This window comes from Passer montanus, unplaced genomic scaffold, assembly GCF_014805655.1.
Source record: "Passer montanus isolate IOZ18808 unplaced genomic scaffold, ASM1480565v1 scaffold6, whole genome shotgun sequence".
Lineage (NCBI taxonomy): Eukaryota > Metazoa > Chordata > Aves > Passeriformes > Passeridae > Passer > Passer montanus.
Genome location: NW_024371037.1, coordinates 9,195,941 through 9,212,382, shown reverse-complemented (window position 1 = coordinate 9,212,382; position 16,442 = coordinate 9,195,941). Strand labels below are relative to the sequence as shown.

At 38.5% G+C, this 16,442-nt stretch overlaps 1 protein-coding gene across 2 annotated transcripts in view; it reads left to right on the top strand.

Annotated features, from left to right (window-relative positions):
* Positions 1-16,442, top strand: part of MET (MET proto-oncogene, receptor tyrosine kinase) — an 86,621-nt gene that overhangs the window by 18,982 nt on the left and 51,197 nt on the right. For both annotated transcript variants that reach the window (XM_039726914.1, XM_039726913.1), the window contains exons 2-3: positions 216-1,430; positions 13,515-13,706. In XM_039726914.1, the coding sequence (XP_039582848.1) occupies positions 231-1,430; positions 13,515-13,706 (1,392 nt within the window). In that variant the 5' untranslated portion in view covers positions 216-230. The remainder of the gene's footprint in view (positions 1-215; positions 1,431-13,514; positions 13,707-16,442) is intronic.

Sequence of the window (16,442 nt, the reverse complement as noted above, 5' to 3'; positions counted from 1 at the left end):
CTGTGAATTGTTCTAAAGGCAGTGAAATGGGTACCTACAGTGATTGTAGCCATTTCTAGTACAACTAGTATGACACTAAGCAAGATTGCAACACTTCTTAAAGTGAAATAGTTCAGCTACTACATGCAGCCTAGAAATGGATTTCTGTTGTCTGATAAACTGACTTTTTAGTATATGAAATATAACCAGTTTTTCCATTAAATATATTTTGACAGATTAGATCTCTGACAATGAAGCCTTTTACTGCATATCCTTCTGGGTTTATTGTATTCCTGTTTGCCTTGCTGCAGAGGAGCCATGGACAATGCAAAGAAGCAGCTAAAAAATCAGAGATGAATCTTGGTGTAAAATATGATCTTCCTAACTTCATTGCAGACTCACCAATTCAGAATGTAGTTTTATACAAGCATCATGTTTATATTGGAGCAGTCAATAAGATTTATGTACTAAATGAAATTCTCCAGAACATTTCTGTGTACAAGACTGGACCTGTTTTGGAGAACCCTGACTGTGCACCATGTGAAGACTGCCGAGATAAAGCCAATTTATCTAACAGCATATGGAAGGATAACATCAACATGGCATTGCTTTTAGAAACTTATTATGATGATCAGCTCATTAGCTGTGGTAGTGTGTCCGGAGGCATCTGCCACCGTCACATCATTCACCCTGACAACCCTGCTGACATTGAAAGCGAGGTGCACTGCATGTACTCACCCCAGGCGGATGGAGAAGCAGATAACTGTCCTGACTGTGTTGTTAGCACTTTAGGAACCAAAGTTTTGGTGACTGAAAAGGACAGGTTTGTCAACTTTTTTGTTGGAAATACTGTGACATCTACATTTCAACCTCCTCATGTGTTGCATTCAATATCAGTTAGAAGATTAAAGGAGACGCAGGACGGTTTTGAGTTTCTCACAGATCAATCTTATATAGATATCCTCCCTCAGTTCCGTGACTCATATCCTATTAAGTATGTCCATGCCTTTGAAAATGATCACTTTGTCTATTTTTTGACTGTACAGAGAGAAACTCTTGACTCACAGTCTTTTCACACTAGAATTATCCGCTTCTGCACTTTAGACTCAGAGATGCGTTCCTACATGGAAATGCCTCTTGAGTGCATTTTTACTGAAAAGCGAAGGAAGAGGTCCATCCGAAAGGAGGTATTCAACATCTTGCAAGCTGCCTACGTAAGCAAGCCTGGTGCAGCTCTAGCACATGAAATGGGCCTTGGGCTGAACGATGATATCCTCTATGGTGTTTTTGCACAAAGCAAACCAGACTCTTCTGAACCAACCAACCGATCTGCTGTCTGCGCCGTCTCTGTGCGAACCATCAACGAGTTCTTCAACAAGATTGTTGACAAGCAGAACATGAAATGCCTCCAACACTTTTATGGGAAAGAGAGCAAATACTGCTTGAACAGGGTAAGTGGCAATTTATTTGTTACATTTTGGGACTTTAGTTCTCTCTTTGCCTATTCCATTGCCAGGTATCTGTCCCTTCAGTTTCAGTTACAAAATGTAAGTCCCTGATCATTGCAGATTGCTTAGCATTGCTGTTGATTATCCCTAAAAGGATTAGTTCCTGTAAATTGAGTATGAAAATCACTGAGGTCTTTATGGGGCTGAAAAATGTAGTTTTTTGCTTGAGAAACTATGATGCAGATAAATGGAATATTTAGACAGTTATTTCTTTTAATATTTTAAAAAAGTATTCATAAACATTCATATTCGTGTGCACTGAAGAGTCCCTAAAAACATCACATACTTAAAAGTATGTTAATGCTGAATCACTGCCCTTCTCAGAAAAAAATGAAAGAGCTGGTTTGGAATATGGCATGAAGAGCCAGATTGTAATGTAGTTACTCATGCTTAGTACAGAAACAGTTCAACTGACATTGGTTTTCTGCAAGAAAGTGTCAGTGAAATCTGTATCTGAATGAGGGATCAGGTGGTCTGGGTGGGAGGGTTGCATTTCTGTACACCATGACTTCAGGAGGCTGCTGCTCTCCAACCATATGAAATACTGTGAGCAGAGGAAGGACAGAAATTTTCCCTTTCCCTTCTGGCAGTGTCTCTGCTGGTTTTGGGTCTTGTAAAAGAAATACAGGATCTGGGAATCAGGTACTTAAAACAGTTACTTTGGAACATGAAACATTACAACTTTCAATCACCTGCTTATGAAGCAGACACCTAAATATCCTACCTGGGGAACTTTCTATTCTCCAATACAAGAAATTTGGACTCAGAGATAGTACACTGTGTTCTACCAGAGGGCCAGAGCCTCTGTGTGGGGGCTCTGCTCAGCCAGTATGAGGCCAGTGTCAGGACAGCTCAACCTGCATTTAGAGGTGGATGGTATCTGTCATATCCCATTGTTGGGTAGCTCAGAGTGAGAGTGGGACCCACAGACCTTCTTCACCCCAAGTATCCCCAGTGTCCTCTTCAGCACAGCTGCTCAGCACAGGGTATCAGGTCAGGATGTTGGCTTAATGCCCTGGTTGGAGGTGGGAGTCTGTTTTGTCAAAGAGAAGGGCTGCTCCCCACTGCCAGAGGTGAGACAGGGCAGTCTGGGGAGAAGAACCCATTACAGAGACACTGTGGCTTCTCTGAGCAGGAATGTGCTCAGAGGGGGTCTGAGGCAGCCTGAGCATAACCACAGCACCCTTGGCATTTGGGGGGTGAGTGCTCATAGCAGCCCCCAGGTGTTCAACACAGATGTAGGCATTGCCAGTGGATGCTGATACAGCAGCCCCAACAGACAGCATTTCATTCCTTTTTTGTGGGAGGGAGGCAGGCAATTTTCAGGAACTCAAAACAAGTTAGAAAACATTCAGCACAGTAGCTTCTCTCTCTTCACTTTGTTATTGCTGTCCTAATTTTTCATTTCAGGTGGTAATATCCTTTTTTTTTTCATTTTTCAGTTCATTTTTAACAAGAACCATTGTCCTTCCCTGAAAGTATTTTATTCTATATTCCTGGGGTACATGATTTGTGAATGACTGTCTTTAAAGCTCATGGCCTTTAACTTATCTCATTCTGCTCTTGCCTATACACACATTTCAAAAGGTGATCTCTTCAAAGCAAAGTATACCATTAAAATATTGACAGAATAATTTGCAGCTTTTCACATGCTGGGAAGTATTTTCTTGTTTCAAAAGCTTTTCCAGAGTCTGCTTCTGCTTTGCATATCAGAATGAATGTCTTGTACTGCCGACATGTTTATTATAGTTGCCTATTTTCAAGAAATGTCACCAGAGCTCTGATTTCTGCTACATTAAATTGATAAAGGGAAAAATATTTCTATGTTTTCTCGTGATTCTTTTAAATGGCATAAAGGCAGTCAGAAATTTTTGTCTTGATTGTTTGCTTAATACTGAAATATCAAGACTGTCATGCTTTGCTGTACCATTTCCTTTGCCTTTTTCCAGAGGGCTCATTAAGGCTCCAGTGAAAAGTGTCCTTTGAGGTTTTTCAGGTTTCAACTAGCCAAAGAGATTGGCAAGAATTTGCCAACCATCTTTTGTACACCTGTTTTTCTCTGGTGTGTATATCTAAAGGGTTGGAATGTGAAGGAAGGGAAGGAGCAGGCAGAAGAAGGAAGGCACATTGTTTCTTATGCTTGGCCCAAAAATATCAAATCTGATCTTTCCTGATTTTGCTGGAGATTAAATAATACTTAAGAAAAAAAGATTCTCAAACCTCCCAGTTCTTTTTAGGCCCTTTTTTGCACATTGTAAAAATGTACATGAGGGCATAAAACATTTTCCCCTTTTTGTAAGTCACCTTCAACTTCAAAGAAAGCTTTTATAAGGCCTGAGTTTGTCAGTTTATTGTGGCGAAGTTCAAAACTTGTTTTTTGTAATGTAGCCAAGATGATCTTTCTCTTTGATGTCAAGAGAATAAAACCACAGATCACTCATGCAAGTGAAAGTCACTGACCACTGCAAAATTAAGTCATAGGACAGTGAAAACAGTCCAGCAGTGAATATGGTATACCACTAACTTCAACATTAAAAAGAAAAATGAGCCTCTAGCACCCTTTGCAGGGAAATGCTCTCTGATAATTTACAGTTAGAATCTGATTGATGAAAGCTATTTCATGTTATCAAAAAAAAGTCCTATAAGACAATTGTACATAATTTTGTTCGACTTCGGGTAGTCCATCTTTTTAAATGGCTCTCCCTCAGGACTGGTTCATCTGAGGCTTCTAAAGGTAGAATTAAATCAAAATAAACCTGAATGATACATCCAAAACACTTCCTCAACTTTTTCCTCTCATATTTAAAGCAAAAATAAGAAAAACTTCCACTTATCTTGATGTAATAGGCAAAATTTGTTCTGTTTTGGCCTTGTTTTCTAAAGGAATGAAGTTTATATGGTCGTGCTATTTTAGGTCTGTCTTTCTGTTAGTTATCCTTACAGCCTCAGCAATAAGAAATATTAAAGATGTGAATTCAGATGTGAATCCAGAGACAGGTCCCATAGAGATTCAGGCTATGGAAGCTGGTGAAATTTTAGGAGCAGCTTTCTAAACATCAGGAGTCACAGGGAAGGTATTGCCCACCCATGGGAATAGTCTCAATCAGAGCTTGGTTGAAGAGCAAAGTCAACAAACCACAAGATATAAAACCAGACAAAACTGTGCTTCACTTACTCCAGTGCTCATGGAAAACTTCATAAAATTAAAATAAAACATTTCCAGTTGTGTTTAAGTGTAATACATATTAAGCCAAAACCTGGGCTCACTGAAGTCAGGGTTAGGAAAAGTGAATCCAGTGGAGCATCTGATTGATGTCAGACATACTTCAGCAGAGCTGAGACCAGTTAGTACTGCCTAATAATTTCCTTCAGGGAAGAGCTGGCTGACACTTAAATGACAGCAAGATGGAAACAGAACTGGCTTTGAATTAAAAGAAAAATTGGGAGCAATAGTAAGGAGGTTTTATTGCTTGACTCAGGACAAAGATATCTGAGAGGTAGCTGCTGTCGGGGGTTTTGAATCACTGTCCAGGAATCTCCCACAGCAAAGAGAAAACTGGATGTAATCTTTAAGCAAAGTTTATTTGGTCAGTTAGTCATTATCAGCCCCAGTGTGGTATCCTCAAAGCAGGGGTGTGCTTAGATGAGGAGACAAATGCTGCTTTCTTCATTTGCAGACATAGTCCACTAGTGTGCATCTTTACCATGTATTAAATGGGATTTTTCAAGTGAGGAAGATTAGTTGATTTTAGTCTTGACAATCTCAACTATACATTTCAGTTGTAGATCAGGTTCTTACAGGCTTTTTTTGACCTTTCTGCATCTCTTATGTGATAAAAAATTGTAAGGCAAATTATTTGACTTGAATCATTATGGATTTACATGATAAAACACCTCTAATGATGAAATCCAAATTCAGCTCTGTAAAGATCTTATGTCTTTATTTTTACTACAGGTAAGTTCAGGTGAAGGCCTAAAATACTTAGATCTTACAGGAAAAGAGAAGTCACAGACAAGTTTTTGCCACCATCCTCCCAGAAAGTGTCATAAAGTAAGACAAACTGGTCACAACTCCTGTTAAATGAAAGGCATAAACAGTTGGAAAACAGGAAAGGAAAACAGAAGATCACCAAAACAAAAAATAAAGGGAGGGTAAAATAAACACATAGTGATGCTTCTTTATTACCATTACACACATGACAGATGAGTAAAATTAGGTTATGCTTATATTGTAATGGAAGAAAATAATTGCTGCCTTCTATCAGGAAACCGCAAAGGCACTTATTGATCTGTCATCTTAAGGCTGTGTCTAAGAATATTTAATAAAATAAACAGAGACAAATAACTCTTTTGAGGCCCTGTAACTGTAATATCCCTCACCGTTTGGCATAAAATTTTGTCAGGTTTAAAAATAACACCACATATCTCTGATTAAAATGGGTGGTTGTAAATTACTTAGATAGTCTCACAGCACGGAGATGTTTCTATATTGTGAGTGGAATGTGACTGAATATTTTCCCTAAAAGTCAGATACCAGAATCCATTAGGTTTGTCCAGTCATTTATTCCTCTGGAAATGCTATATCAGATGGCATACAGCACTCTGCCTGGGCACAAAATCTGTTCCCATTTGTATGCAAGCTCCTCTCTGGGGTTCTGACATGTCAGAACAATAAATGAGGAGGGCAGAATGATGGGCAGAGTGCACTGGCACCCTTTAAGACATGCTTAAACCCTAGTAACAAGGGGATAGGCTGCATCCACACTGCTGCTCTGCCCTCTCTGCAGTGAGTCCTGGCAGTGCCGAGGGTCTCTGCTGTCCTGTACCATGGAGGGCAGGCAGGGAGTGCTCACCAGCCTGCTCCCTTCCACCACTGGGTCCATGGCCACCTTCCCACCTGGCCATGGAAGACCTGACTATAAGGGATTGCAGGGAGAGTCTGGTCTCCAGTGGAACTGCACAGGAGGGATGCAGGTATGAGTGTGTAGGGGTGAGGAATGAGCATGGCTGTGCATCTGGGTAAGGTTATCTCAGGCTGAACCAGATTTAGCAAGCACTTGGCTACAGAGGTAAGAGCTGTTCCATCTCTGGACTGGCCACATGGACACCCTCATGAGGGAGTTAGTGAGAAAAGGACAAGACAAAGAAAAAGGCAGGTCGGGGAGTTTTTTAGGAAAGTACCACACCACCCCTAGTGTTAGATATCTTTGCAGACTCTTGGGAGCCCCTGGAACTATGGAGTTTGGGGGCTAACCTCTTAGTCACTGATGCTGCAAAAACTGCAATTTTCCTTCTCCAGTGTCCAGTTAGGGACCTGTCTTTCCTTGCTTCCCAGTGCTGCTGCTTGGCATTTTATCATCTTCTTGATGAAAGCTGGATTTCTCTGTGAAAAAGTAGTATCCATTAAACTACCATTTTCTGCAAAGGGCACAGCTTTATCAGCCAGAGTTACTAATAATGTTCCATTTCCAGACTTTTTAATCAAATTCTTCCACTGAAGGCAGGGTTCCCTATTGGTTATTAGTGTAGAAAAGTGACTCTGCTGCTTTTCTCTGGAATTGAACAGAAATCATTTCAGGCAGAAAGTAATTTTTATTTTGTTAAAATGAATATCTGGTCATGTGGTTTTTATGTTTCAGTTTCTGAAGGCCCTTAAATAAGTCTAAAGACTAGAACTGAACAAAGTATAATTTTCTTATCTTATGTAGCCTTGCAAATTAGAAACATTTTAGAGTCCCACAAAAAGAGATGTACAAAATGTATACTAGTAGTTATGTAATACTAAGGACACTCCCTGAAGATATATAATATTCAGATCTGAGCCTCTTTTCCTGGTTTCAGACCAAATTCTAAGACTCATGTCAAGTCTGCTGATTACTATTCTGCAATGGGACCATCTCAGCCCCTTCTGAAAGATCTGCTTAGATTTCTTTAAGCACAATTCCAAGTTCCAGAGAAAAAGAAGCTGATCATGCAGCACACTGTGTGCAGATCTAAGTCCTGGATTCATCCCACCTGGCTTTGGTAGGTGGTTCACACATCTAAGCAAGCAATGAATTTTCCTTGTGCTCTGCTGCCAAGCAATGGGAGACACATAAGTCCTGACAAAGCAGACATCTGCCTTTCAGCTCACTCAGCACCCACCTCACCTCAGCAGTTTTCTACTCACTCTACTTATTCTGACTCAGGACCACATCTGGCCATCATTATTGCTCACTAAAGCAACAGTAGGTAATTATTATCCAGGAGAGAGCTGAGTTACTCAAACTTTCTAGGTGGCATGTGGGTTTCTGATCTCAGACAGCTTTTGCATCACAGTGGAATTACTCCTCATTTCCAAACATACAAGTAAAACCAGAATCAAATCCCACAGTAAATTTAAAAAAAAAAATTAATAATGCTGAGGCAGAAGATCCATTGCATAAATGGTTCAGAAAGCAAGTGTAAGCCACATGAAATTATATACTTGCACTGTCTACAGGGTGTGTGAAAACAAAGAAATGCTAGAGAAAAGATCTTGCAGGAAATGATAATGACAGCTTAATTTTCTTAAGGCAGATGCCACCTGCTTTTATACACAGCCTGTGGGAATTAGGGCAGACTGCATGATTTTCTTCTAGTTTCTTGAATTCTTTCTGTCCCACACGTCTTGCACCACTGTTTTGGCTAAACATCCAGTTGTTGTGCAATGTTTTGTTGGAAAAAGGGTCTCCACACTCAGCATTATCTTTGGATAGCTGGTCTTGATGGAATTCCCAGCTTTTCTATTTTACTACAGCTTCCATGTCAGTAAGTACTTCTATGAGAAATGCACCTAATAGACACTAGAAGTGTACAGCAAAACTGCTTTCATCAGCACAATATCTCCAATGCATTACTTTATTTCTTAAAAATGTGTAATTAGTCAACACCTCTTCTTTGATAATCTGTATACTGAGTTAAATGCTAAATTAATATAAAGGAAATCAGCAAAACACAAAGATTACTTAGGTCCATTTTGTCTGCTGAATCAATAGGATTTACTTAGTGCTAATGCACTAACCAGATTATGAGAACTAATGCAGTACTGTTCAATGACAAAAGCAAATAACTCTTTGAATGATCTTGACAAAAGAACATGAAATCATCTTAATTTGTATTAACTAATTACATTTAACATAGATGTTTTTTACCTATTACCTTAAGTGGAGCATCAGTACAGCGACTTCCTTCATCTCATTTTAGGAGTAGATCAAAGCAAGAAGTATTAAGAGTACTGAAATGATATTGTGTAAAATTTTACACAGATGGAGTTCTTTTAAAAATTTTATTCTCAGAAAGGGACATGCTTTCTCTGTATTCCATATAAAAATCTTTGAATTGCTTTCAAATACATGAGAATATTGGGAAGAGAAGGAAGGAAGAAGAGGGAAACATTTCTTTGTTTAAAACAAAAAAGAGGAAGAAACTCTTCTACCTTTTAGAGTAAAGCTTCATTGCCTCAGCAGAAGTTCTTAGAAACAGAGAACCCAGTCCCCTGTCCCAGACATGTTCTGTCCTGCATGAACACTGGACTGAGTTCACAGCACCCACACACCCTCAAGGTGTTGCTCACCAGTCAAGAAGAAACCAGAAGCACTGTGTCTCTGCTTCTATGGGAACTGTTTAGCACATAAATTGGCTTCCACTGGCAAAATTGTGCCTTTCAATATGATTAATTTTTCCCTTCCTTAGGATTAGAAGAATCATAATTACCGTGACGATGATCAAGTCACTCTCATCCTCAGACAGCTACCTGGCTTCACTGAATTATTTGGGCCAGAATTACATTCTTGTGTTTTCAACGGAGAGAAGCAGTGATCAAATGCACTTCTCACCTGAAGAGAAATAATGAAAACTACCCAGAAAATAAGATGTATCAAGAACAGCAAAGCTACATTGGCTGAAAATACATGAAAATATTTAGAGAGGAAAATATGATAAGGTTCTTCTGTGCTCCTCATGGTTACTTTTCCTGTTCAGAGTCTGCTGTACATGTAAAGTCTTCACTATTATGTGTTTGATTCCAATAGGACTCACTCTGAAAACTGTAGTTTGATTTTTCATCTTATTCATTGACTTCCACAAGAAAACAGACAAGGAACTCTTACCCTCTCTTAGGTTTTAATGGTCTTGGTAACCCATTTTTTATGTAGAATCACCTATTCATTCAGAAACTCTCCAGTAGTTTCTCCGGAAAAAAAGATTTTTGCCAATTGCAGACATCTGGAGGAAGGTCATTTAACAATAGCTTTTTTCTCCCTAGTCCATGTTATGCCACAGACCTTAAGGGTCTTTTACAACCTAAGGGATTCTTTGATCCTATGAAAGGAGCAATGCTGTTGGCTCTTGTAGGTGACCACTTTTCTTGAGGGGGAATCCCAGAGTTCATAGCACAAAAAAATGTTGATACTTGGAATTTTGATTCTTGACAGCCAGCAAGCTAGAAGTCGTATAAACAAACCAGCAGGAAATAAAACTCATGCATATTCCTACTTTCATTGAGCTTTACATCATGACTGCATGATTTTATGATTGGCACCAGGAAATATCACCTAGTTACTTTCAGACCATTTCTCCAATTTGTCAAATTAAATTTTAATTTTAATTATGTCCTCCAAGTGGATCACAAGACAGTATGAAATGTTCTGCAGTGATTAAGTCATTGATCTCCAGTTTATTCAAGGCATTAAACATAATATCAAGACATTATACATAATATCACTTTCTATATGAGCACTGCACTTAACTAAGAGCAGGTTTTGACCAGCTGTAGAAGAATGAGCCTGGAGGAATGTTTCTGCAATTTGCAGTCACTGCAAATTAGAGAAAAGCTCATAAAAATATATTTGGATTTTTTTTCCTGGGTATAGTATTCAGACCAGAGACTAGACTTTTGGATCATTTTTCTGACACTGACCTAATCAGATATTTTTCTGAGATTTTTCACAAGTTTTTGTAAGAATTCTTCCCCCACCTTGCACTTTTGGCTTCAAATATGCAACAACTCTTACTTGAAATATTTTATTTTTATGCTCACTGAATATGACATATAAGCCATCAGTTAGCTGCAAAACAGTGACAGCTCCTGATAGCTCAGCTCAGCGATGTCTAGAGACATTTTTAGCATTTTTGTCTTCTGTGGACCAAATCAAGGGTAAATTCCAGAACACCACAGCTTCCCGTATGAACAAACAAGATAACATTAATTATCTTCTAGCCTCCTGGACACAGCTGTAAGGCAGGGCTTGCTCACACCTCACTGCATTCCAGCAGCACACCTGTGCCAGCTTAGCAGTAACAAAGCCCTCTCTGTGAATCACAGGCAGAATTGGCACCTCTTGTCCTACAGGAGAAGCAACATAGCTGAACCCAGGCACTTACCCGTGCTCTAATTGTCCATTTCAATAGTTGTGTGATTTCTCAGTGGAACTTGGCATGATATCCAGAGTGCATCATCTGACATCAGTTATTTTTCCACATTGACAGCCAAATGGATAGCTATGTGTATACTGGGAGGGAGGGAGGGAGAAAGAGAACCAGACTTAAAAGTGTTAATTTAAAGCAGCATGTTTGACAAAGTTTTCCCTGTTATCAATCTTCCTTTAGTTTTCTAAGTAGCCTTTTAATCTCTGCATTTCTACTCCCAGATCAAAGCCTTCCTATTTCTTGAACAGCCAACCCTACATTATGGTTAATCCATGAAGTGACAGGTTTTTTAAGAACCATATGTGTAACAATATACAGGTTCTTCAGCAGAGAGAAAAAATTATGGCATCTCTGAGGAAGGCAGAGCTGACTTTGTGGCTAGCTGACTTTGGAGAAGCTAAGAAAGGTGTCAGGGTAAGCAGGAAAGTCTAGCCACTTTTTCCAAAGACCTTGGACAGGGTTTCATGAGGCAGCATGTTAGGATGTTTGAATTGTGCTGAAATGACTATGTAGGAGGAAGTACTTTAAGCTTAGCACAGAAACATCTCTCTCCAAAGTCTTTGCTTATGGAAAAAAGCAGTTACAGGAAAGAGCAAAGATCCCATGTTGGGGGAAGGGTAAAATCAGAAATCTGCCTTATTTCAAAAAGCATGAAAACTGTACATCTTTCTGCACTTGAACTATTCATACTCATTGTATGAGTAATCTGCACAGATGTTTCAGAAATACTTTTACACTGGGTAGGATATGAGTGCAACAGAATACAGCTTTTTGCTTGTTTGGTGGCCAAAACAAAGAAAAGCCAAACTTGCCCATTGATGATTTAACCCAGTCAAATAGTGTGTTAAAAAAAATAAAGTGTGTTCAGTGTTCCTAGTTCAAAGTATTAGTTCAGTTCCTGCTGAAGAAAATACACTGTATATTAACAGTTAATAAGAAAACTAATACATTAAAACCTTTTGTATGTGGATAACCAAACTGTTAAGTCACTGCTGTACCATATCTAATTTAGAAACCCTTTTGCTGTATCATAAAGACACTGCACAGAGATTTCAACTGCTCATTTGATCTGCTGTAGGCTTTCACCTAAATGCCACAGTAAATTGACAGGGCACCTTCAGAAAAGCTGGCACCATTGCTGACTGCAACTCCTAGGGACCACAGAAGACCTCACCTGCCAGTGATGTTGCCTCGCTCAGCTCAGAAACATCACAATTCAACAGCAAAGGGCTGAGCTACTAGGCTGAACATTTTCTTGGTAGTATTTTCAATGCCTTGGGTTTCAGTCCAGAATTCACCAGTTAGGCCAATAAGAAATTCTTCATTCATTGCTTTCTTTTTCATACTTTGAGGAAGACATCTGAATCTAGAAAAGAAGATGATAAAATTTTACCCCTACATGCTCTGTAAGGGTATGATGCAGATCTATTTGACTTAGTAATAAGACTCTTGACTGTCTTGAAAAGGTTTCATTCAAACTTCTTTAAAATTTTTTTAAAACATGTTTTTAAAACATGTTTTGCAACAAAAAACAAATCAATAAAAAAATAGGAGAAATTAAGCTCACTCTTGATTTTAACAGAGGGAACCACTCTAAGATCCTTTAGAATCTTCCTAAATGTTTATTCATAAAGTATGTCACAGTGGGAACATGCTACATGACTTCCAAATTTAAACTGGGATTCCTGGTTATTATCTTTTCACAATGTCCCCCACACATATGATGTAATATCAATAATAATGAAATTATTATTGATAACCTAATATAATTGAAGTCTACTAGTAATAGATTACTATTGAATTATTAGGAGGTTATATTCTTCTTCAGAGATAAAAGTGTATTGTTCAAGACTTTTTTCAATAAAAATTAAAAACATGCAATCTCTATTCCCAAAATGAAAGAGAAAATCCTGAGAATGCAGCTATTATTTTAGTACACTCAAGACATCTAGAGATCAGATTAAATAGTGCATGAACCACGGATGATCAGTATAATAATCTAAGTGGTTACCAAAATCTGTCTTCCCTTAGTTTCATTTAAACACACAATCAGAAACCTACTTTTCCTAACTTATCTCCCTTTTCTTTCTCTGGCTTCTTCACCACTTTACTGTCTTATCTCTGACAAAGGTGGTGAACACAGAGGGAGAAGAATATTGGAAATTGTTATTTTAATGTAAAAAAATCACGCTGTTGTTAGACAATCTTTTTTTAGGAAACTGTTTTAGAAGTAGGTGTGTCACTGGGCAGGCTCTGCAGTACAAGAATTCTCAGACTTTTGGAGAAGCAGCATTAAGGAAGTCACTATGAGAAAGGATACCTTGATATATGTGCATCTAGTTAACAAAAGACCCTATATCTTATTCCTGCAGACATGATTTTAAAAGTTAATAGAAACATTCCCATAACATTGAGAAGTTTTTGCCTTCCTCATGGAACATCATAACTGATGAAGCAATTAAGTTTAAAACATCTTAAAATACTTTTGGTCGAATGCATTTGTGCTAAATGACTTCATTCTGACAAAGATCTATTGCTACTCATAAAGACAGTACTCATCTGTACTTCATTTTCCAACAGGCTTTTTCAAGAAATGCTTCGTACTGCAGAGCACAAGATGATGAATATCGCTTAGAAGTTACCACTCCTCTGCAGAGGGTTGACTTGTTCATGGGCCAGTTCAACAGTGTCCTGCTGACTTCCATATCTGTCTTCACCAAAGGGAACCTTACCATTGCTAACCTGGGAACTTCAGAGGGCCGCTTCATGCAGGTAAACATTACCATATTACCACAGTGACTTCGCCATAAAAACCATACTAGCATTTAGCAGGACGGTGAAAAGGGAGGAGAATTATTACCCCAGTTTAAAAGGGCATTAGAAAATTGAAATTACCAAATAAAATACAGCTTCTGGAATATAAATAAAGTGTCTAATAGAGCATTCACTATTTTAAGTGTTTACCTGGAGTTTGTGGTTTGAAACAGTGGTTGAGGAGCAAATTCAACCATGAGCTCCAGCTGTCTTTGTTCACAGCACAATTTTGGTCTGTACAAACAGGAGTTCTTTCGAAGGAGACTAAACTGAAGCAGTGTCTTGGATAGACATCAAATATGCCTCAACCCCAGCTGGGGCAGAAAGGTCTAAAATAGTGACTGATTATACAAACAGCTTCAAAAATACACTTTGTATGTATCTACACTCTAGAGGATCAGATTAAATCTATTCAATGTAAAATGCCAAGACAATTTATAATGTAGAAGCAGGAGCCTCAGCATTAGTTGTTTCTATATACTGGTCCACTCCTCTGGCACCAAATTCCTTGCTAGTGTGTACCCATAGCCTATGACTCACAGCTGTAGAATTGAGATTAGCTCTTTCTCCACCTACTTTCAAGTTTCTCTGAACATGTATTAGATTTTCAGGCTCTTGCTCACTCCTATCTCACTCTGTTCTTTTGGATTACAGTTCTTCCTGTCCTAAAACAAGTTTTTCATAAAAAAGTGATAAATCACCCTCCTGAGTAGTCTGTTTCCATCCACTAAGTACATAACTAATCCAGACAGGTAGATTATACTACATGACTTCTTTGTAGGTGACTAATTAAATAAATATAATGCACACAAGCAGCAGTCTTTTAAAATCTTGGCAGTAAAAATCAAACACCAGAAGACAAAGACAAAATACTTTGAGTTCACCCAAATTATTTCAAGGACTATGATCCTGTAACAACTTCCTTGGAGAGCTTGGCTTCTCCAGCTGCCAGAGTCCAGCCTGGATGTGCATCTCAGCCTGGATCCTTCTTGCACCTGTGTTATTTCAATTTGCCAGTACTATTTGTCCTCTAGGAAACTTCCTGAAGTATTGACAGCCTTCTGGCCTTCTTGTTCTGTAGGCTATAGACAGTCATCAAAGTTAATGAGAAGACCATCAGTTGCTGTGTCATTCCAGTTTTCCCATTTCTCATAAGCTTCCATTAGAAAATACTTGGGCATATGCAGTCTTTAATGGAACTAAACCTTTCCTTTCTTCTCTCCCTTCCTCTCCTTTTCTTGCCACATGCAGTGCATAGGGTTGTATATTGTTCTCAGTATATGCACCCTGCCTGGATAAAGGGAATCCTATATCTACAATCTTCTGCTCAGACTGGACACAGAACCAGCTGCATAATGCACATTCTGTAATGCTTCTACAGGCAAAGGGTTCAGAGAGATTTGCCACAAAGGACAGATGAAAAAGTAGAGAAAATCATATTTCTTTTTTTCCCCCCCAAAAAAAAATTAACAAAACTTTCAATGACAGCCCTGCAACTTTTACCTTAATTTCCCATGATGGCCTTGGTAAATTTAAGCAGCAGTTTGTCTTCTGTGCAGGAGAGGCAAATGCTAAGAGCTACATAGTGAGCATGAGCCCAAACTACACTCTGTTCTTGGAAGCAGATACTGATTCACACAGCAAAATGAGCAATTTGTTTAACCTTTCTGAAGTAATTTCCTTATCTACAAAATACAATTAATAACAACTACTCTCTTACTCCCAGCATTACTTCTGGGCTGTCACAAAGCTTTTAGGAAGGTTTGGTAGAAAGCACAAGGGAGCATTATTTTTATTTATAATGTTCTTTAAATTATTCATTCAAATCCTGCAGCACACACTTCATTCAGATGTTTGCCCAGCTCAAGGAACAATTAAATATTTCCAGAATACATTTCCCATTCCAGGTTCAGTTACAGATCAAAAGAAAAGGCTATTGTGTAAACTGCACATGGCCATTAGCAGAAATATTCTCATCATTGAATCAGACTGGCTTCAGCTACAGGGGGAAGTGAGCATTGGGTTCATATTGTACTAAATAGGAGCTCTTTCCTTGAGGGCTGGGTGCAGCTAGCAGGAGAATAAGCATACTGACTACCTATAATGATACTACCTCCTAATAAAAGCTTGGTATTTGTTTTGTCTTTACATGATTTTGGAAGGGATACCACATCTGTAGGATACAGAAGACATGGATTTTTGCAGATTTTAATGTTCTCTTGCTTTTTTTTCTCTAATAGTGATCTAGGAGTGCTTTCAAACATGTTCATTAGGAAATGCCCAACTAAAGTAGATTTGTAGTGTTTCTATGGAAATATAGCTATTAACAGCAATGAGATTTAGATCATTAAAAATTAGGCTATTATATGACCATTACTGAAATAAAATGGGTAAAAAAATCAGGATAATCTAACAATGGCTTAATTCATCAAAAGGATATCCCCAAAGACTTCCACACATTTTTAGCAAAGAAATGCAATGTTCTTTTTGTTTCATTCAGAAATCTCTTGGAACATATCGCAAAGAATCCTCAGCTCTTCATTTCCTTTGCACAGTCATTTGCACTGATATTTTTAGGTCTTTGTACAAGCAAATATTGAATTTTCCTGTGCAATCTCCTTGTAACTTGTAGATATTCAAAGCTGACTTCAGACACAGGCACACTTTCACAGAAAATTAGTCACAAAATTCTAC